General features: G+C 34.3%; 2 protein-coding genes across 3 annotated transcripts; one reads left to right on the top strand and one right to left on the bottom strand.

Moving 5' to 3' along the window:
* Positions 1–2,714: 2,714 nt before the first annotated feature.
* Positions 2,715–4,824, top strand: LOC110820495 (Integrase-type DNA-binding superfamily protein). Its single transcript, XM_022049976.2, has 2 exons — positions 2,715–3,125; positions 4,265–4,824. Exons 1-2 carry the CDS (start codon positions 2,990–2,992, stop codon positions 4,783–4,785), a joined length of 657 nt encoding a protein of 218 aa, XP_021905668.1. The 5' UTR covers positions 2,715–2,989; the 3' UTR covers positions 4,786–4,824.
* A 2,507-nt stretch (positions 4,825–7,331) lies between these two features.
* LOC110820570 (mitochondrial import inner membrane translocase subunit PAM16 like 2) lies at positions 7,332–12,349 on the bottom strand. 2 transcript variants are annotated; one of them, XM_022050081.2, is made up of 5 exons: positions 12,085–12,349; positions 10,248–10,318; positions 8,324–8,411; positions 8,026–8,156; positions 7,332–7,910 (listed from the first exon to the last, which is right to left on the bottom strand). In XM_022050081.2, the coding sequence occupies exons 2-5, from the start codon at positions 10,248–10,250 to the stop codon at positions 7,806–7,808; spliced, it is 327 nt and encodes a 108-aa protein (XP_021905773.1). In that variant the 5' UTR covers positions 10,251–10,318; positions 12,085–12,349; the 3' UTR covers positions 7,332–7,805. The 2 variants fall into 2 exon arrangements, with proteins under 2 accessions (XP_021905773.1, XP_021905772.1); XM_022050080.2 differs by having other exon boundaries at positions 7,332–7,934; positions 12,085–12,326.
* Positions 12,350–24,573: the final 12,224 nt, after the last annotated feature.

A 24,573-nucleotide genomic window follows, 5' to 3' on the forward strand; every position in this document is an offset into this window, starting at 1 on the left:
TTAAGACAGTGTTTCTCAATGGTGATATTGATGAGATGATTTATATGGTACAAGCAGAAAACTTTGAATCCAAAGATGCATAACAAATGGTTTGTGAACTAAAGAAATTCATCTATGAACTTAAACAGGCTTCCCGTCAATGGTATCACAAATTTCATCAAATCTCATCTCGTTTGGTCTTAAGATAAATTTAGTGGGAGATTGTGTATACCATGAGTTTAGTGGGAGTAAATATTTTTTTTTTATTTTATATGTCGTAACATACTGCTTGTCAGCAGTAATAGAAGCTTATTACACGAAACTAAGAGATTTCTGACAACGAAATTTAAGATGAAAGATCTCGGGGATGTCTCTTTTGTATTAGAGATCCAGATACACGAAGATTGCTCTCAGAGTATTCTTGAATTATCACAGAAAAACTATATTGAAAAAGTTTTTAAAAGGTTTAGCATGCAAATCATAAACCAGAAGACACCTTTATGTCTAAAGGAGACAAGTTTACTCTAAGTCAATGCTTCAAGAATAATTTAGAGACTACGGAGATGCAAAAAGATTCTTTATGCTTATGCTATAGGGAATCTTATGTATGCATAGGTTTGTACGTATCCAGATATTATGTACATTGTTGGGATGTTAGGTAGATATTTAAGCAATTCAGATATGGATCATTGGAAAGCAGTCAAACGTGTCATGCAATATCTACAGAGAACAAAAGGTTATATGATCAAATATAGGAGGTCAGATCAGTTGAAGATCATTGGTTATTCTAATTCTGATTTTGTCAGATGTCAAGATAATAGAAAATCTACATCTGGTTATATTTACTTGCTTGTTGGGGGAGTTATTTTCTAGAAGAGTGCTAAACAAACACTTGTAGCATCTTTTACAATGACAGCAGAGTTTGTGGCTTATTATGAGGCAACCAATCATGGAATATAGTCGTGAAATTTTGACACTGGACTGCATATTATTGATGACATAGAAAGACTATTAAAATTATTTTGTAACAATAAATCTCTAATTATGTATTCTAACAACAACAGAAGTTCAACGAAGTCAAAACATATAGATATTAAGTTCCTCATTATTAAAGAAAGAGTTCAGAGTAAGTAGATATCGATAGAGTATATTGGAACAAACTCCATGATTGCGGATTCGCTCATTAAGAGATTACTACTTAAGGTCTTTTATGAGCACACTGTTCATATGAGTGTTATATCCATAGATGATGTATAGTTTCAGTAGGAGTCTTGTGCCATAGTTGCATTTATTTTGTAAGACATGTCATAAATTATGTACTTCGATTTGGTTTATGTATATATGGTTTCACTTAAGTTTTTGTTTTTTGCATTTATGTTTATGTATATTATTATATTTGAATTTTTTTACAGTTGATCTCATTAAGGTCAAGACAAGATTAGTTGAAAATAAACATGCTTAGATCACATAGCGTATAATTTTTATACTGCACATCCACGCCTGATCCACGTCATTCGGTTATACTGATATACGTGACCATTGATGGATTTAGCTACGTTAACTGTAACAAACACTATTTTGATCTTATATTTTTATTACTGATGGACGGGATTATTTGATGATGCATTTAAGTATTGATAACACAGTTCTGAGTACTCCTACAGTTATTAACGCATAGGTAAGGTGTCACATAAAGTTTAAGTAGAAGATTGTTGAATTTTTTCTAACGTGTGGGTTTAATGTGGACCTTGGTATACATATCAGACTATTAATTTAATGAGATCGTTTAAAAGTGATCAAATATGATTAAATAATATTGGGTTTTAATGCATTAGATTTAAAATGAGTTTGTAATGTGCAGATACATTTTTTATAATATTTTTATTTTATGATTGGCGAAATAGAAATTGGAAAAATTAATCGATATAAAATGCAGGTATGATCCCTGAATCATAAGATTGTAATTTTATTTTTCTAAAACTCCATCACCAGAAAATATTAGTTTCAATGTATCGTGTTGATTCGGAAGATCCTACTGCTGGACGCAAACAAATTTTCTGCGATGGATTCAAGTACACTTCCGCTTATATTTATCTTTAATTTAGTATAAGAATGTATGTTTAATTTTAATAGATTTAGGAATTTGAAAAGAAATTTTACTCCAACAGTGATATATATATATATATATATATATTGTTCAAAAAGTGATCATGATCATAAAATATTAGTTCATACATGATGAAAACTAAAACAAAATTACTACATATATCTTCTTCAACATTGTAACATGTGAAAATTAAGAAGGAGAAATGGAATTTAATTAATTAATCTTTGCTTATCCATTTATATATGAGTACAATTGGGTCACATTGTTAATTTAAATATTACTTACCATTTAATACTACCTTGTATATATTCAACATATTTCACATGTATAGTTAGATCTTCTTTCATTGTTTAATATTTGGTATTTAATATATATTAATTTGTAGGTGTTGAAAGAATAATTGTAGGCTGCACGTTCTTCCTTTTCGGCTCTCAAATTAATTAAAGGACAGAAAAAATAAATAAATAAGAGGTGTTTAGAAAACTTGAAATGGACGTTTTCTCTTCGAACTTACTGTTTGTTCACACCCGGGCTAACTACTAGAGTATAGTACACATACACACACACACACACACATATATATATATATATAACCCTAGCTACCAAAAGAACCCTACTTCCTCTTTTTGTCTCCATTGATATCTGATCTTGGGCACTTCTTGTTCTTGATTTATATCTGAGGGCGATGATTTGGGAAGAAAAACATATTGTCGTGTATATGTAATAATTTTTTGTTGCATGGTTTTGGCAGATCAAAAGTAGATTAATAAAGAGGAAGATTAAAGGGTTGTGAAAGTGGATCGAAGACACGGGAAGAGGCAAATTCCTCCATGGGAGGAAAGGGAGGAAAACGAAGATGAAGATGCCATCTTCCCTGTCTACTCAACTCGATCACAGCAGGACATGTCTGCAATGGTTTCAGTCTTAACCCAAGTTATGGGAGACTCCCAAATTAACCCACTTCAACAGACTCCCTCCCCATCCCACATCGAACTCCAGCAAAGCCTCCCCCAGCAACCTCTGCCTGCTCAAGATCAAGGTAAACATATCATCTAATATATATGTATATATGTATATACACACACATCACACGGTTGGCTACTGTTTTAACAATCGTTACCTCTTCTCATGTATATCTGCTTTACCTGATTTAATTATTAACTATATATTTATGTACATATAGAATATGTGTACTCGTGATCTATCTTAACTGTTAATTGCGTCCAGTACTTATTTATTAATAATTTTCGTTAGCCATATATATATATATATATATATATATGGGTGTGTGTGTTTTTCCAATAAAAATAATACATATAACTCAATGCGTACTTGTACATATTATAGATAAATATGCAAAGGTTAATTATGATCCAGCAATTAGGATCCTTGTCTGTACGTACTACGATTGCATGTATAGAATTAAATCACACTAAGTTTCTTTTAGGAAAAATTACTTAAATCATCCTAGTTTAAGTTTTCTAATTTTCTAGCTTACTTTCATTGAACTTTAATTTAAATAAGATCCTACTTATGTATCTACTGGTGTTCTATATATACACATATACATACATGTATATATGTTTGCAATATGTTATTGAGAGATAAATACTTCATTAATTAAGTTAGTTATCTCAAATGTTTAAGTTTTATGAACAAAAGCTTACAAAATCTGCATGAATTAAGTATGATAAATATATCATATTTTGTGCAACATCAATTTTAATTTTAACAAAATTAAGTGACTGTATAAATTTCTCAGTTAATTATCTTATATATGTATGTTACAATAATTTTTTCCTTTTAACAAAGATTCCTCAAATATACCTTTTAAATTTATATCCCATCAACATTATAATATCTATTATTGCCTTCAAACTTATCTAAATAACCTAAGCAAACATATATATGGAGATCTACATCTAAGGTTTTGATGTGTACATATATATTTATGTACATGCATAGATCATAAAAGAGTTGATTCATCCATTTTTTAAACAATTGTTCTTTAATTATGTGAGATATAAACACTTATTATAATAAAATTGTTTAAGAAAATTGTACAGTTCAATGAGAATCAACAATATCTTACAGAGAGAGAGAGTACTAATCATCTGATTAAATAATATTTGGCAGATTAATTAAATTAGTGATGATATTTTGCATGATGATGTTTAGGGAATGTGAGAAGAAGACACTATAGAGGAGTAAGACAAAGGCCATGGGGGAAATTCGCAGCAGAGATACGCGATCCTCAGAAGGCGGCTCGAGTGTGGCTGGGAACTTTTGACACGGCGGAGGCTGCTGCGTTGGCTTACGACGAAGCAGCTCTCAGGTTCAAAGGCAGCAAAGCTAAGCTTAACTTCCCAGAAAGAGTTCAAGGCAGGACTGAGTTAGGTTACCTCACAAATCGCCATTTGATCAACTCACGACCAAACACCACAACTACATCATCATCATCATCATCATCATCATCACCATCACCATTAACATATCCAACTAACATGTATCATCAACATCATCTCTTTCATCCTGCTGTTAACTATGGCTTTGTGTCTGAGGCTTTACCCACCTCTTCATCTTCTTCTTCTTCCACAACACCTCAACAGCAGCAACAAGAATTTGCAGGATTTTCTATTCATTATGGAACTTCTTCTCACCATCATCCTCCTACAAATAGAAGAGATGACTGTGGCTAGCTCCACCCCTCCATATATATATATATATATATATATATATATATATATATATCCTGCAGTTTTCTCATTCATCTCCACGGCTCCAAACTAAAACTGATCTTACAGCTGGTTTAAGAATTCAGATGTTTCTTTTATTTTCTTTTTTTGTACGTCTGCGTGTTTGACTGTCTTAAGTTTGTTTGCTTTGTTGAAAGTTTTCATGAAATAATCATTGATTTATTTGCATCTTCATTAATATATTATCTTACTGGTAACCACTTAGCTTGATTAAGTAAGATGTTATTAAACATGTTTACTGATTACTGGAGTACAAAGTTGTCACGAACCTAATACATTGTTCGAATCTGGAAGAAAAGGGAAAAAAAGTGGAGAAAAAGCAAAGAGAGATTTGAGAAAAAAATATATTCTGGTTTTAATAATACATTGTTCGATATCATTCCTTCCTTAAATATAAGTTTATATATAAGCAGGAAATTGTAATTGTCTAATTCTTTTTGTTTCTTCATTCACCTGACTTTTAACTCTAATTTCTTATGATTTAAAAGACAAAACTACCCTTTATTGTTTTTACCCTGACTATTTCCTACTTTACACAAGCTTACTTACGAAAGAATATGCATGGTATGCACGAATATAGACACCCACATGTACGTTATATCCGTACTGGTTTTAATACTTCCAAAACCAAGAACACCTTGATGTGTATGTATATATATATGTGTGTGTGTGTGTGTGTGTGTGTGCGGGTGTTATGTATGTATATGGGGGTCTGATGTACGTTAATGGAAAAGATATATATATATATATATATAGATATATATGTATATAGGTCATATGTAGTGGGTAGTGTGAATGCGAGAGAGATGAATAATAATAATAGTAATTAAAAGGAAAAGAGATTAAGAACATAAGCAAATAAGAGGAGGTAGCTTTTATACGTACATATATAGCTGCATGGAAAATATCCTTTTAGCTCAAACATGTCTGCAAGTGAATGGATATAAAAACTTGAATTATACGATATATATATATATATAGCAATATGTTAGTGATATGTGAAAGGAAAGCGGAAAGGTATAGAATATTTAACGGATTTATATATGTGAAAGGCCGAAAAAGCTACAGTTTATATATATATATATATATCTTATATGTCTTTTTTTGTGGTGGTTACGTGCAGCATTTTAACATCCGATAATTCGCTTTCAAGTTTGAACAAAAGAATGTGAGATGAACTGATTGATATTTTTCACTTTATTTTAATGAAAATGAATTAAATTTATATATATACAAACATAGGGATGTTATAAACTAAAAACAACTTGCCAATTTACTTTAAAAAATTTATATATAAATTTTATGAAATTATTTTAAACCGTGATTTTTCAAAAAAAAAAAAAAAAGAAATTTGGAAGAATTTATCATTATAGAAAAGTAGAAAAATTCAAAGAATAATTATTACACGTGAATTTCTGATGACCTATAAACAAACAGTATATATATTGAAGTGGATCATTATTAAAATTTTATAGTCCTAAAAAACTCGCCAATTTGAAATATTTGTTTATAAATTTAAATTATAATAAAAAGTTGAATTCAAATCAATAATTTAAAAATTAAAATAATAATTTATTGTGAATTAGAAAAAGAATCAAACAAACAAAAAAAAAAAAAAAAAAAGAAAGTGAAAGAAATCGAAAGGGTTGAATTTGTGGGTCATGGAAACCGGCAGGGGGCGACTGAGGAATTATTGTTGGGTTATAAAGCTTCCAACACGCAAACTCCCCACCCCGACAGACAACATTTTGGCTTCACTAATTTCGTCCCTTTATTTATCACACAAAACGCGTCTTCTTCTTCTTCCCCGTTCACAAAAGTCGAGTGTTGACCATCTCACTTAATAAATATCTTCCCTCCCAATTCTTCTATACATATACATATATATATATTATATACACATATCAAAACAAAGTTACTGTTTCATAATTGTAAACTAGAATGGAAACGCTAGAAAGTTTTTACGTTTAGCATTCCAAAGAACCAAGGATTAGAAAGGGCAAAAGTTTGATGGAAAAGAACCTAACCTTGTTCAAGAAACGCAGAGCTGTTCATTCCTTTTACTCATAAAGAAGAACATACACAATCATACCGCTCTCCTTTCTTTCTTTCCTTGGAAATTGTAGTGTAAAACAATTATTTCTCTTCAAATCATATCTTTACTGTCTACAACAATCTTTTCGTCACTCTTCCCCCCCCCCCCCCCCTTTTTTTTTTTTTTTACAATTAAATACTCATTTCTCACTAGTACATGTTTGGTAAGCTTCAATTTCCTAATTGCCTTTTCATAAATTAAAACAAAAAAGAAGAAAACCAACAAGACCCTCGTTGCTTTACACATTATAAGAGATATTATAACTACTTGAATCATTATTCACCAAGACATTCAAAGAGCTACTACAGATAACAAAGAAAAGTTCATATATGTACATATATACACACACAAATCACTACAATAAGAAGATATTTATTCTTGCAACAGATCACACTACGAGAGAAAATGTCACGTTTATTGTGACCTTATAATGATAACGGCAGTATGCCCACATAAAAGGTACAATTTTTTGTATCCAACAATACCATCGCCTAAGGAAAGAACTTGCCTCATGACATCAGAAAGTGGAAAAAATTGCAAAAAAGATTCAATATCTTACAACTACCAATTAGCCAGTGAATGATGCAAAATAGGCTTAGTTATGAAGATCGTCAGGTGCTTATTTTTCCTAACCATAACAAATATCAGCATGTTTATATCTATATACCGGCCTCCTAGGTGTACACCCAACCCAAGCCCCCAATGGGATCTTCAGCTGTAGAGATTTAATACTCCACTTGACTCTACCACATTCCATATACAACTCCCACGTAATAAAACTTAGTTTTGCCTCATTTTCTAAAAATCAGAATTGTATATTCGAGGTTACAATTCAAGTGTGAAGAGTAACCACAATCACCTCCCCCAGTTATGCATCTGTAGTCCCCTGACCTTTCTTTTGATAAACTTCTTCCAAGCATTCTTTAGCTCGATGAACCTTTGATTGGAGGTAAAAGCTCCCATTCTTTGCATTCTGTTCGAACAAGTTGTCATATTTCTGAAACAGATTTCTTTATTTTTTAATTCATGGCCCATCATGAAGATCAACCATATCATGAACTGTGAAAAAATAAAATATAATACTACACCTGTAGAATCTCCTCCCATGATGAATGCTCAGTTACACCAAGTATCTGCCTTGCTTCTGGTTCAGCCATTATTTTATTTACTCTCCTGATATTCTGCACTGTTTCTTGAGCAACACCAGATTTTGATGCATCTGCAATCAGTAAACACTATAGTAAATGGTGGCTGAACAAATATTATGCTGAAACAACAGTAATGTAACCAAAATAGCAAGAAATTATTTCTGCATGGACAACGGCTTTTCTGAGCCCCAGATCCTCACACCTTTAAATTATTAAGCATGGGAGAGAGATATCTTACTTGCAAGTGCCTGACGGTAAGCCTGAACCATAGCCCTTGCGAGTATTCCAGAACCCATCACGATCAAGTTGGCAAGAATCTTGGCAGCCTGTGTGCAAATGAATAACAGATAATTAAAACTTTCTTAGAGTTCTTCAATTGAGAACCCATGCAATGATGTAATACATGAACGCTTTAAGCAAAGGTAATGTCACTGACTATCAGTGAAATAGCAATCATGCTATTCAAGTGATAGACTGGTGACATCCTTCTTAAAGTACATAATAAAATGAGTTAATTTCAAGGTTAAAAACAAACTAATGGTCAAATGAGGGAACTAATACCAGACATGGTGCATAAGGAAAATTAGGTTTGATGGAAGAATGACAATGAATGAAAATTGGATAAGACAGACCACAACAATGATGCCGGAAAATTAGGTTTGATGGAAGAATGACAATGAATGAAAATTGGATAAGACAGACCACAACAATGATGCCGAAATTCAACATAAGCAGACAAAATTCTGAGGTGAGCCTTTTGACAGTATGGAGCCACTAACTTCATGATTTAAGGATTTCCTTTGTCAGTTCATCACGTATAACTGGTTCCCAGTTCACCAAGTGATATAGCTTGCCACAATCCATTTCATTAACCCTAAAAGAGCATAAAACAGAATATCTTTTGAAGGGGTAGTGTGGAAAGAAAGAAACAAAATGAGCTTTTGAAGGGGTGGAGGATGAATTTAATAAGGTTAGGGATAGATGGTATCAAATTTTGGATTGTCTGGTTACCAGTAACTTTTTATTTTCTATGGAGGATTTTGGTAACCTTATTGAAGTGTAAATATCTTTTGTAAATGAGTTACCACCCCCTTGGTGCCTGTAATTAATGAATACACACTACATTTTTTATTTCAAAAAGAAAAAAGAGCATAAAACTCCATAAGCAGCCCAGCCTGCGAGATAATTTCATAACATCAGCATTCCTAAAAAATGTCTGATATTTTTCAACAGTTATTTTCAGGTTGGGAACAATTTTTCCACAAAAGTCACTAGAATCTGTAAAGGCATAATTTGCCTCTATGTTCTCTCCAGAGTGATTTCCTTCAACAGTTGTAAACAAACCACCCAAAGTTCACTATAGAAAGAGGGATAAAATCGGAAAAAACTGTATAGCAGCAAAAGGTTCATCTCGTACAAGGGTGGATTAGCATTTGATTGTAACAGCATGTGAGAGTTGCATTAAAGCAGAAGGGACTTGGGTGAACGGGGCCTTTACCCAATCAAGTTGCAGGCCAGTTGTGGCTGTTGCAACCTCCAGGCCAGGTTAGACGCTCCTGTTCCCACCACCAGAGCCTATAAATAGTTGTCCCTGAGGTGAATAAATCATCAAGGAAAAATTCTCTAAATCAGTCTCTCTCTCTCTCTCTCTCTCGCGTTTGACTCTCTCTCTCTCTCTCTCGCGTTCGACTCTCTCTCTCTCTCTCTCGCGTTCGACTATCTCTCTCTCTTTTCTCTGTTCTCTTTCTCCATTGTCAGAACCATGAGTAAGGTGTCTGACAACAGTACATGGGGATCAATAATGTTTCCTATTTATATATCACTCTTACTAGCACACCTACCCCCAAAATAAAGATAGTAATAATAATGGTTCCAATATAGGAACATAACATATCACGCCATTGGATACCTTAATCCCAGAGCATGAACCCAGGCTGGTTGTTCCCATGAGCATTTCCCACAGAGCTCACAGAAAACTCAATGGTGGATTAGGAAAGGCAAACTGAACATGATGACAGTTTGACTTATGCAGCACACTCCATTTAAAAAAAAAAAAAAACAACAACAACAGGATAGAATTTGAAAATTGTTATTCCACAAGATCATTATGTTACATGATAGATGAGAAGTTTTGCATGATCTACAAAAGGCAGCTAGCATACCATCTCCAAATATTGGCAGACAAATATGCAGGATCTCAGGGAAAATATAGATCACTTCAGAATCCAGAAACCTGCAATAGCATAACAGCTTATGAGACATGCAGTGAAGAAATATCTAAAAAGGATTAAGCGCAAGAAACACATACTGAATGGGTAAAAGCACTCCAATTGCTAATAACATTTATAGCCACAGAAATGCAAGCATAGCATTTATTGTTTTGCAATTCACCATTGTCGATCAATATTTTGATCCAATATACCAAGATTTTCCTCGCTATGCTTATTTTGAGACAAGAAAGTAGACTACTTAATTTTAAAGTGAAGTTGCAAACTTGAATGCCATGCCGTGCCATCTAATTAGTCTCATTGATCTTATAGTAGATATCTGTCTGAATGAGCATCCTATGCCCTACCTACATCTGGCTTTTTCTTCCTTATTGATCATAAAGAAGTACTAAGTTTCAGATAGTATGAAGAACCAACGAGTTTCAGATGGTATGAAGAACCAACGAAAGCACTAAACTAACATACAGGAAAAGATTCAAAGGCCCATATTGATGCAGAATGGATGAACTTAGAATTTCTAAATAGATTAGGAACTATGTCTCTAGTAATCTACAATCTGATGTAATAGTATGGATAGTTGGGTTGTTACTACCTTTAAGATTTTATTTATAATTTAAATGCTTCTCATTCTTATTTCTTTACTAGAATTCCATAGTAAAATTGGATTAGGATTTTATTTTAGACATTATAAATACCTATATAATCTCACTATGGGGAGAAGCTAACGTTTCTAAGATACTTGGTTGTGTGATTCAATCAGATCTTTATTTGATGCCTAAAAATCTCCTTTTGTAGTACCAAATTCTTATGTTGGCAACTCAAATATTACTCAGTCCGACATCTTACACCCTTTGGAGAAGGATTTCTTCATCATGCTACAAGCAACAAGCCAGAAAGAATGTACAAGACGTAAATAAAATCATCCAAAGCTAAAATTTCATCCCCCACAGATCCAATAAATATATCTACGAAAATCAAAACATTAGTATAAAAATAGGCAAAGTCATGTTGCAACCCTCAACACCAGAAACAACCTTTTTACTAATGAAGTTTCATGTGATCATGGCAAAAGAAAAACAGGACAAGTGACATATCTGGGTATTGAAACAAAAAAGCTAGGAGAACAACAAAATAACATGTTCCAGATCAAAGAGTGGGTATAGAAACAAAATAAATATGTATATACACAACATATAAATACATGTATAGATACAATATATAGATACGAGAGTTTATCCATGTCGAAGTAAATATGTATTGGAAACAGGAAAACAATAGAATGGAATCTAACCCAAAAATTAATTAGCCGAGATAAAAATTTCGACATCAGAATGCAACTTTGTATAGCTACATATACAATCAGGAGTATGAAAAACCGCAAATGTTCAAACAGAACGAAGAACTTGCAAGGTGAGAGGAAAAAGAAAACAAACAGAAAACGATAAGAGATAAACAAAGCAAGCAAAAAGGATACCAGATGTAGTGCCGATTCGTTCCTTGCAAACAACAAATACAAACACGAAATGGACATACATGTATCTACTTGTTTTGCTCATAATCAAAGAAATTATTGGGAGCGAGCAAACGTACTATGGAAGCAAAGGGAGCTGCTGAATAAGAACGGACCTAAGACAATCCAATGAAAAGTAAAAAAGGACTGATAGCATATTCATGGCAGCATGTATTTTAACGACTTCACCTTGCGAAATATGTCTCAGACTACCATTGAACAAACAAGAGAACAGCAAAACAACAGAGCTGAGAGCGTTACCTGCTTGAAGAATCGAAATATTTGATTGCAATGAAAATCGAAGGCGCGATTAATTGCTGTTTTCTTTTTTTCCCTTTTAGTGTTTCTAGTTTCGATATTCTTCAAATGTTGCACGAACCAGGGGGAGACTCGATTTTTGGGAAACAAAAAAAATGGCAGGCAGAGAAATTCCAGCGACCAGAGAGAATGAGGTGGAAGAAAGAGGCTTTAGGTTTTCTTGAGAGGAAAATGAAAGAACGGCTCTGGAGGAAATTCGCCGCTGCATGAAGGAAGAAGAAGATTCGAGGGCTTTGGTCGTTCGTGAGAAGAGAAGGGTGCGTGTTAGCGGGTCGGGTCAGTGAAAGCGAGAAGGTTAATTCGGGTCAATAATTTTTTTTTTAAAGTTTTAAATATTGATTTTGCTTATGGGCTTGGATATTTACTGGGCTACAGTTTAAGTTTATGCGGGTCTTTTTTTATTTTTATTTTTTCTCTCTTTAGTCTTAAATTGATTTTAAATTTAATTTAGGCCAAAAAATAATAATAAAATGGTTTTGGACTCCCTCATCTCTTTGTAAGTTTTTTAGCAAATAGTTCCATGGGTTCCTCCTCCAAATGGGACTCTATCAAACTCAATGTTGATACATCTATAGGTGAAGATAATTGGACATTTGGGGTTGTGACTCAGACGAAGAATTCTTATTTGCAGGCATGCGCCGAATACTAGCACATGACCTAGTTCAAATTATCGAATATAGACACTCTATTATAATATGGAGTTGGCAAGAGGTATAAGTTTTTTTAAAAAACTTATTTATAAGAAGATTAGACTAAAAAATTAGGATATTTTAAACAATCTTCTTATTTATTAATTAAGAGTTATTTGTTCCATAAAATGTGGCTGTTTTCTGTAACGAAAAAGATTATATAAAAAATTTTCTTTTCTTTATAATTTCAAAAAAGTTACTAATTATAATGTCATTAATACAAAATTTATTGTATTTTTTTTATTTCTATTAAAAGTCAACTTCGGATAAAAATTGTTAAACTAATGCATTATTATTCATGTTCTCAACTAATAAACTTATGTAATAGGAGAATAATGAAAAACAAAATTTATTGGGCACACTTATAAAGATGTTTATGTTTATATATTTATATTTATACATATATACATTTGTATATATAGATTCCATATGGGATTGATGTGGAGAATAGAGAGATCGTATACATAAGAAAATCAAGTCCTCCTAAAGTATATAAAGCACATAAGGAGCAATTTGAGAATGATTTCTTAAAGTTTTTAAGGCTTTAGTTTGAAGAAATGAAACCAAGAGGTTATATGCTTCTAAGCTTAGTTGGCAGAAGCATTCAACATCCCTTGGCCTCTAACACTTTGTTTGTTTGGTGGTAAATGGTAGTCAATTAATGTATGGAATTTTATGGGCGTGATAAAATCCTATTTGTTTCCACTTCTAACCTGATGGAATGGTAGCAGACGGTATTCGAATTACAAATTTGAGATGAATTTTAAAAACCACCAAATAGATGGTATTTGACGGACTAATAATTTTCTTTTTGTTATACTCTCATAAAATATATTTAATTTCTGTTATACCCTCCTAAACAAAACCTTATTTTTATATAAATACTAATATAAATAATAATTGTAATACCCGAGCCTGAAAAACAGTCCGAGATAAATTTTTCTTATGAAATTATTTAATTAAAATAATTGATTAATTTATTTAAGTTTTATGTTATTGAATTTTTTAGGAAAAAAATTGGAAACGAGGTTGAAAATAATTTTGAAAAAAATGAGTGAAAATTTGAGTTCGGTGGAGTTTTTTGAAGGAAAAAATAGAAACAGGAGGGTCAAAGTGCAAAAAAAAAAAATTCAACCACATGGGACGACTCAGTCAGTAGCTTCGACGAATTGGAGCACACCGCGTGTCAAAACATGCTAACGCCGGCGCCACGCAGGAGGCCACACGGGCGATCTGTGTGCCCAACAATCCGATGACTCAAGTTTGATCTTGCCCGCGTGAACGGCTCAGATTCATTCCCTTCTTAGGCACGATCAGATGAATGACATCAATAGTGATGAACGATGTAGATTCGTTTACTTTTTAAGCATGATTGGACGAATGAGATCAATCGTGATGAACGGTCAAAATCGATGCTGGATGAGTATAAATACCTCGCGTCGCAGGAGAACTCAAACCCAAGTCGCCAGCTCCCGTCAGAGAAGAAGAACCAAGCGTCGGAGAAGAAGGTCGACCGCTGACCGCCGATGCACTGGAGCCACCGTCTTAGCACCAGAGCCACCGCCGACCGCTAAAAAATATAAAATTTTTCCCTACCCACTCAGAATTCAATTTTAAGCATTCATGTGGCCATATCGGAGCAAGAGAGATGGCGGGTGAGTCGAAAATTGCGGGCAAAGTCCGATGGAGTCAAACGCAACCAAAACAAAAAAATTCCTCCGATGAGCCCCTTCCCACTTCCCGTTTCACGCGATTTACCGATCATTGTATTCACCATCCTTTTTTGTACAGGTTAACCAAAGAAGAAGCCCCAGCCGTGAAGAGAATCAGTAGAGCTGCCGTACCCCGGGACCCCCCCACTGGTAGGTTCGATTTTTTGTGATTTTATGGCCAATTGAGGTTCCCAAACGTATTTTTCTACAGGGATACGTGTAAAACCAACTAAAACTGACCAAAACTGGCTAGGCTAAAGCGAACCATTGCTATGGGCAGCGGTGTCGGTGCTAGAGCACAACGGCGGTGCATGTCAGAACCCCAAAATTGGCCGAAAAGAATTTTGAACACCGATTTTGAATTTTTGAGGTAATTTTAGGTACATGACGAGTGTTTTGGATTCTGCAGAAAAAAATTCAAAAAACTCGGTACTCATTAGGAGACGTAGTAGACAGCGCGAAGTCTTAAAATACTGATCTAAGTAAGGATCCCTCACTCTATTCTCCGTTACGGTAAAGTAAGGCTTAACGATGTATAATTTTATATTTTTGTAAAAATTTAGAAAATCTTAAAAATAATTACAGGTCACTAATGGAGGCAAAACCGGTTAGTTCACAATTGTCCTAATTTTTTTTTATTTTCTTATATTGTCCTACTTGTTTGTTATCGTTTTGTGCATGTTCTTAATTTATAGTTTCAATGGTCTTATCGATTTATCTGCTTTATTTGGTTATTTGGTTACTCGATCCCTTGTTATGGTAAGTTATATCGTCTGCATAAATGTCATCTAATTAATCTGTAAATATAATATGAGATATTGGTATGCGTTTGTTGGTTGTTTTACTTGATGAGAATCTTTATATGAAAGACTTACTGGGTACTCAAGAAAAGGGTGAATGGACCAGGTACATAGAGAACCTTACCGTGAATGTCACCTCAATCGAACGGGATTGAAAGGTCTCGTACTGAAAAGGTTTGGGAGATATGGTACACTTTCATACCGGACAAGATATTGAATCGCTGAAATATTTAACACCCATTACCGGACCGGGTATGGGGACAACCGGTTAATTGTTAAAATTAGATATTGGGTTCACAAGTATGGAGACATCCCTATGGACTCTATGGATACCAGTAAGCAAATAAGAAAGGAAAATTATCGTCTCTTATTCTCTTATGTGTGAAAATGAAAAGTGATATGAATATGAGTCTTTATAAGTTATTTTTTTTTTGAAAACTCGTAACGGTATCAAACAAATGTCTTTAAATTAAATGTATTTAATTAAAGTAAGGGCTCCATTAGTTGTTTTTCTTATTTTTACCAATCTTTAATTTTTCGTAAATGTGATTAGTGTGATATTCTTACTGAGCTAGTATAACTCACCCTTTTATTAACCATTTCAGATCAAAAAGATCAAAATTCAGATCCCAATCAGCAAGAGGATTGTGAGTAGTTCACTACTTAGACTCCCTTCAAGTGCTAGTGAAGGTTATCCTAGAATGCTTATTTATTCATTTTTTTTCTTTAATTACTATTTTTCTTTTAGAAGAGACATTCCTATAGCTCTATTGAGTATTCTAAATTATTATGTAAGTAATGTAAACCCTAACTCTATTATTCGCTTCCACATTTAAATTATAAATTCATTTTTTTAAAATTTCAGACCTTTACAGTTAGTATGAGAGTCGTGTTCCTCGGAATCATTCCATACACAAAGACTTAAAGATACCAAATATGAACTATCGCTCAACACTTCCTCGTGAAATGCATGTACAAAGATATGAGGAGAGGAAGACCCCCACTAAATCGAATAACTCGGAATGGTTCGCTTCGAGATGATGTTGACTGACTCTTTGAGATATTGGAGAGACTCATCTCTGCCTAGCAATCCCGGGAGGAAATGAGGGAGCTGTCTGACCCTCTCCCACTGCCACAGTTTGAGTCACGCTTATGGCGGAAAGATTCGGAGCCACCCCGGTACAACCATGCTCCTCCACCGTCCCATCTGACACCCCTACAGTACAACTCAATGCCTCTTCTGTATCATCTGGCACCACCACAGTGCCACCTAGTCCCTCCTCAGCACAATCCAATCCTTCTTTCACAGAACCCAGTTCCACTCATAATGGACCCAGACTACATTAAAAGGTACAAAATACTAAACTCATCTACCTTTGCAGGAGCATCCTCTTTTAAAGAGGCCGAGTATTGATTAGTTAAGATAGAGAAGGCATTCGTAACTCTTGGAATGGTTCCCGAACAGAAAGTTGTACTTGTCACCTACATGCTTGTGGGAGAAGCAGGTCGCTGATGGCAACTCAAACAGGCCACCCTACCCATTCTAGTCACTTGGGAACAGTTTTCAAATGCCTTCAATGTAGAGTATCTCTTAGAGCACCTCCGGCATTTGAAGGAAATAAAGTTTTTATACCTAGTTCAGGGAGATATGATTGTGTCGGAGTATGCCCGAATGTTTCTAGAGTTGGGCTGGTATTCTCCTGAGAACATGATAGATGAAGGCAGGAAGGCACGAAAGTTCGAGTGGGGCCTCTATCCTGATATTAGACAACAACTGTACGTATTTGAGCTCAGTACTTACTCAGCCATTTTGGCCAAGGCACAACTAGTGGAGAAGAACCTTTGCATCTTTCCTCCTGCAGTGAGAAATCTTAGACCCCTAGTTTCACACCGCAAATCAGCACCCACTGCACCAGTTTAGCAAAACAAGAGATATAGGTCAGTCACTCAGGCTCCTCCTCAGACTCCAATAACAGGATGTGGTAGGACTTGCCAATACTATTGCAAGGATCATGGGGACTGACCTTGCTATCGCCTCAACAATACCTACCGTATATATGAGAGTGCTCAACACTACGCGAGAGAGTGCCTGTGTAATCAGAATTAGGCCAAACCTCTTATCTAGGGCAAATCTTACAATCTCACTTAGTAGGATGTTGAATCCAACCCATACGTGATATATGGTACATACACTATCTGTAATCACCTTACACATATTTTGATTGATATTGATGCTTCACATTCATTTGTCTCACATACTTTTACACCAAATTTGAATGTATTACCTGAAAGACTTAATTTTGTGTTGTTTGTGTCTACTCCTGGGAGTATGACACTACTAAGTGAGGTTATATATATAAAGCTTGTATCATAGACATAGCAGATAGGAAATTGAGTGTAGACTTAATTGAGATTGACACGGGAGACTTGATGTAATCTTATGAATGAACTGATTAGTGGTGCATCACGGTACCATAGATTATTTCTACAAGAAACTTGTATACAACCCTCCTAATGAAGAGCCATTTACAAGTTAATAAAAATTTTAAATATTATTATCTCATGGTAATTTTTTTATTATATAATGCTTTAACTCGGTTATTTTCTCTATATTAGGCAAACCTAAGAAAGAAATTTACATTCAAGAAATTCTGGTAGTGTAAGACTTCCTGGATGTATTTTGTGATGAATTACCCAGACTGCCAATGGACAAAGAAATTGAGTTCACCATAGATCTTCAGTCTGACACTTAGTCTATCTCAGTTGCCCCTTACCACATGAGTCGTGTTGAGATGGAATAGTTGAGAAAACAGATCAATGAATTGTAGGATAATGGGTTTATCCAACATAGTGTGTCCCTTTGGGGTGCTGGAGTCACATTTGTAAAAAAAAAGGATGAGATGTTAAGATTATATATTGACTATAGGATATTGAATAGGATCACGATAAAAAATAAGTATCATCTCCCTAGAATTGATGAACTTTTTGACTAGTTACAGGGTGCGCAGATCTTCTCCAAAATAGAATTGCATTCGAATTACCATCAGATAAAGATCAGGGTAGAAGACATTTTCAAGGCAGCTTTCAGAACTAGGTACGGATACTATAAGTTCCTGGTCATGCCATTTAGACTAATCAACGCACTAGCTATTTTTATGGGCTTAATGAATAGGGTTTTAAGACAATTCCTGGATTAGTTCATCATTGTGTTTATCGATGATATCCTGATCTATTCAAAAAGCAGAGAGGAACACACTCACCACTTGACTTAGGTTTTATAGGTTCTTAGGGAGAAAATTTTTTATGCAAGATTGAGCAAATGTGATTCTGCCTTGAGCAGACTACCTTCATAGGGCACATCATATCAAGGGATGAAGTATCAGTGAACCTTGAAAAAGTGGAGGCAGTGCTTGGTTTGAAGAAATTGACATCGGTCAAGGAGATTCATAACTTTCTGGGAATGAAAAGTTATTACTGTAGATTTATGGAATGATTTTCTAGTCTAGCAACTTCTTTGACTTGGCTTATAAAGAAGAACGTTAAGTTTGAATGGAATGAAAACAACGAAAGGAGCTTTACAGAACTCAAAGAGCAGTTGACTACTGCACCTGTGTTGGCCTTACTGAGTGAAACAGGTCGATATACAGTCTATAGTGATACTTTCTACCTAAGGTTGGGTTGTATTCTGATACAGCATGAAAATGTCATAACTTATGGGTCCAGATAGTTGAAGAGTCATGAGAAAAACTACCCCACCTACGGCTTAGAATTTGTTGCCATTATTCACGCCCTGAAGACCTGGCACCACTACCTGTATAAAGAGATTTTTAAGATTTATACTGGCCATAAGAGCTTGAAGCACATATTCACTTAGAAGGATCTCAACATGTATTAGAGGCACTGGATAGAGTTCTTCAAGGATTACGATTGTAACATTTTGTATCACCTAAGCAATGGCAATATAGTAGCTTACGCACTTAGCAGAAAAAGTGCAGGTATGTTAGCTCACCAAATAGTTTCTAAATATAAGTTAATAGGGGTCGTACAATAGATATGACTTTAGGACTTGAAGAGAGTTACATGTTTAGCCCACCTGACTGTTCAACCCGAATTGATCTAAAGAATAAAAGAAGCTCAAACTACCGATTCCACTCTAGCAACTCTCAGGAAGGATGCAGAATAGGGAGTAAATTCAGAATTATGAGTCTCTGTCGAGGGTTGCTTAGATTTTAGGATACGGTGTATGTTCCAGGTGACAATGAACTGAAAAGGGACATCATGACAGAGACTCATAGCTCAAAGTTCGTCATGCATCTCGGAAGTACTAAAATGTATCAAAGTATGCGACTCCAATTTTTGTGGAGTGGGATGAAATGAAAGATAGTCGACTTTATTTTTAAGTGTATAGTATATCAACAGGTTAAAGTAGAGTATCAACTCCCAGGCAGGCTACTTCAGCCATTATTGATCCTGGAGTGGAAGTGAGAACATATCACAATGAATTTCGTGATAAGATTATGTAAGGAACATTCAGGACAGAATATCATTTGGGTAATTGTCGACCGGCTCACCAAGTCTTCTCACTTCTTGGCTATCAAGATGATTGACCCCTTGGACAAGTTAGCAAAAATATAGATCCGGGAGATAGTCAGGTTACATGGAGTTGCAATGACAATGGTATCCGATAGAGACTTCAGGTTCACTTCTCAGTTTTGGTCTAGTTTTCAGCAAGTCATGAGAACGAAACTATCCCCTATTACCGCATTTCACCATCAAACCGATGGACAATCATAGAGAACGATTCGCACACTAGAGGATACGCTCCAAACTTGTGATCTAGACTTCGGGGGCCATTAGGATGATCACCTACCTTTGATAGAGTTTGTCTATAATAACAGTTACCAAACAAGTATCGACATGGCTCTATACGAGATATTGTATGGCCGCCCCTGCAGGTCATCGATCTGTTGGAAAGAGGTGGGTGATAGAAAATTATTCAGCCCAGATCTTTTGGAGGAGACTACAGCCAAGATAGTTAAAATCATAAAAAATATCCAGATAGCTCAGAGCAGGCAGAAGAGTTATGCAGACACTTGGATGAAAGATTTAGAATTTGAAAAAGGTTATCGAGTATTTCTTAAGGTCACCTCTTTTAAGGGGATCAGTAGGTTTGGAAAGAGAAAAAAATTAAATTCTCGATTCATTGAACCATTTGAGATCTTTAACCGGATTGTTATGACTGCCTACAGACTGACACTACCTCCAGAGCTATTCAGGATTCATAATATGTTCTACGTATCTATGCTACGTAAGTATAACTCGGACTCCTCACACATCCTGTCCCACGAGCTCCTTTCACTGCAGGTGGATCAATCCTATGAGAAGGTGTCGATAGACATTGTAGACCAGAAGAGTAGAGTACTGTGCAACCGAAAAATTCCTTTCGTCAAAGTCCTATGATAGAATCATACGCAGGAAGAGACCACTTAGGAACTGGAATCAAGCTTCAAGGCCCAATACCTCCCAGCTATTCAACTGAGTGAAAGAGTGACCAATTTGAGGGACCAAATTTTTTTAAGGGTGAGATTTATAATTCTCGACCCTGAAAAAGTGGCATGGGATAAATTTTTCTTATGAAATTATTTAACTAAAATAAATAATTAATTTATTTAGGTTTTATTTTATTAAATTTTTAAAAAAATAAATTGAAGGCGATATTAAAAATAATTTTGGGGAAAAAAGATGAAAATATGACTTTGATGGGTGTTTTTGAAAGAAAAATTCGAAACAAGGAGTTAAAATGCAAAAAAAAAAAAATTTGACCACGTGGGACGGCCTGATTAGCAGCCTCGATGAACCAGAGTCACAGTGTGTCAAAACAAGCTAACATCGGTGCCACGCGGGAGGCCACATGAGTGATCTGCGTGCCCAGCTATCCGGCGACCTAGGTTCGATCCTACGCACGTGAACAGCTCAGATTCGTTTACTCCTTTAGTGCGATTGAATGGACAAGATCAATCATGATGAATGGTACAAATTCGTTTTGTTCTTAGGTGTGATCGAACGAACGGGATTAAGCATGATGAATGATCTAGATCGATGTAGGATGGATATAAATACCTCGCGTTGCAGGAGAACCCAAACCCTAACCGTCAGTCCCCGCTGTAGAAGAAGAACCAGGCACTAGAGAATAAGGCTGATCGTCAATCGCCGCCGCAACGAAACCACCGCTGACCACCAAAAAAGATAAAAAATTTTCCTACATGCTTGAAATTTAATTCTGAGCATCCTTATGGACATATCGGAGCAAGAGGGACGGCGGGTGAGCTGAAAATCGTAGGCAAAGCGCGATGGAGCCTCCACGACCAAAACCAAAAAAATTCCTCTGATGAGCCCCTTCCCGCTTTTTGTTTCACATGATTTTTTGATCATTGTATTCATCATCCTTTTCTGTGCAGGGTAGCTGAAGAAGGAGCACCAGTCGCGAAAAAGAATCGGTAGAGCCGCCGTACCCGCAGACATCCCTCATCCCTGTCGATAGGTTCGGTTTTTTGTGATTTTCTGGCCAACTGAGGCCTCCTAACATGTTTTCCTGCAGGGATACGTGTAAAACTGGCCAAAACTAGCTAAAACCAGCCAGGTCGAGCCAAACCACCATCGTGGGTGGTGGAGCCAGTGCCGAAGCACGGCGGTGCCGCCGTGCCGAAACTCTAAAATTAGCCGAAAAGAGTTTTTGATACCAATTTTAAAATTTTAAACATTTTTATGTACGTGATGAGTGTTTTGGATTCCGTATGAAAAAATTTAGAAAATTTGATACCCGTTAAGAAGTAGAGTAAACAGTGCAATGTCTTGAAATACCGATCCGGGTAAATATCCTTCACTTTATTCCCCATTATGGTAAATTGAGGCTTAAGAATGTATAATTTTATTTTTTTGTGAAAAGTTAAAAAATCCTAAAAATAATTACAGGTCACTAGTGGAGCCGGAACCGATTAGTTCACAAATGTCATGATTTCCTATTTATGTTCCTATATTGTCCTACTTGCTTGTTATCTTATTATGCATGTTCTTAATTTATAGTTTCAATGGTCTTATCAATTTATCTGGTTTATTTGTTTATATGGTTTCTCGATCCCTTGTTATGATAAATTATATCATCTGCATAAATATCGTCTAGTTGATCTGTAAATATAATATGAGATATTGGTATGCGTTTATTGGTTATTTTGCTTGATGTGAATCTTTATGTAAAAAACTTACTGGGTACCTAGAGAAAAGGCAAATGGGCCCAATATATAGAGAATCTTACAGTGAACCTCACCTTAATTGGACGGGACTAGGAAGTCCCATACTAGAAAGATTTAGGAGATATGTTTCACCCTCATACCGGATAAGATATCAAGGTGATAGAATGTTTGGCGCTCATTACCGGACGGGGTATGGAGATGACCAGTTAATTGTTAAAATTGGATATTAGGCTCACAAATAAAGAAATATCTATATGGACCCCAGGGATACGAGTAAGCAAGTAAGAAAGGAAAATTGTCGTCCCTTATTCTCTTATGTGTGAAAATAAAAAGTGGTATGGATATAGGTTTTCATAGGTTATTTTTTTGAAAAACTCGTAACGATAACTATCAAACAAACGTCTTTAAGTTAAATGTATTTAATTGGAGTAAGGGCTCCATTAGTTTTTTTTTTTAATTTTTACCAATCTTCAATTTTTTGTATATGTAATTAGTCTGATATTTTTATTAAACTGGTGTAACTTACCTTTTTATTAACCATTTTAGATCAAGACCAAAATTCAGATCCCGATCAACAAGAGGGTTGTAAGTAATTCACCACCCGAACTACCTTCAAGTGCTAGTGAAGGTTGTTCTAGGATGTTTATTTATTTATTTTTTTAATTATTATTTGTCTTTTAGAAAAGACATTCTCGTAGGTTTATTGAGAATTCTAAATTATTATATAAGGAATGTAAACTCTGACTCTATTATTCGCTTATATATTTAAATTATAAATTCATTTTTTTTAAGGTTTGGGACTTTTATAATAATTATTTATTTTATCAAATATAAAAATTTAATTTGATTATGTGTAATAATTATTTATTTAAATATAAATTTAATTCTGTCTTTATATAATTTATTTTTTTTTCATTTCATACTTTTTATATACTATTTATTATTATATATAATAAGACATGTGTAAATTAGTAATTTAATTGACAATACAATAATATCATCTTATCATTCAAATAAAACAACTATCATTAACGTATATTAATATATAACAATTTAAATATGAAAATTTTTTGTCATTCTCATCTTATATCATTATTATCCTGATCACTGTTATTGTCATATATTAATTATCATCATTAAAATTCATCTAAATAAGGCGTACATATTTTTCTCCCTTGTGGGTCTCCTGGCAACATCTCTCATGGATTTGATTGCTAAGATAATTTATTTTTATTATCAATTATTAATTTTTATTATTAAAATATATATGTAATTTTACATACATATATTTTAAAGTAAATATAGTAATCGTATCTAATTATATATATAAAGCTATTCTCATCATAATAATCTACATCATTAACCACTATTAATTATTTCTACAATTAATTATTAGATATATACATATATATATATATGTGTGTGTGTGTTTTATTATGTTTTATGCTTGATTTTAGCATATAGGTTTTTTCAAATTACATTTAAACAAATAAAAAGATATATATGTGTAGGATGTGACAACAAACTATTTAATAAAAATTTATCAATTAAGGACGACTTATTAAAGAAGATGATGTGGAGTCCTTCAAGAAGCCTTTCTACACTCCCACACAAGGAAGAAATAAGAGAGATAGTTGAGAAAGAGGGTTTGTTCGATCTTGGCAAGCTGGAAACCTTTGAAGTTAATTGGGACCTCGGGGAAGGTGTAGTAATGTAGGAAGAAAATTTTGTATTGGATAAGAATCAAAGTGGGCAAATTGTTAATGATTGCATAAGAGTAATGCTAGAAAGCATGTTTATTCATCATTTTGGAGAAGTCATAATTGATAACTTATTCAAAACATACTTGAACTATATTACTCCAACATCTTCAATTTTATGGTATCAAGCATGTCACCATTCTCATCCCAATGATAAAAAGGTAGAGATTATAAAAAAAAAAAAAAAAAAAAAATTTTAATATTTTAATTAATTATAATTT

This window comes from Carica papaya, chromosome 9 (assembly GCF_054855325.1).
Source record: "Carica papaya isolate Zhongbai chromosome 9, ASM5485532v1, whole genome shotgun sequence".
In the NCBI taxonomy this organism is placed as follows: Eukaryota; Viridiplantae; Streptophyta; class Magnoliopsida; order Brassicales; family Caricaceae; genus Carica; species Carica papaya.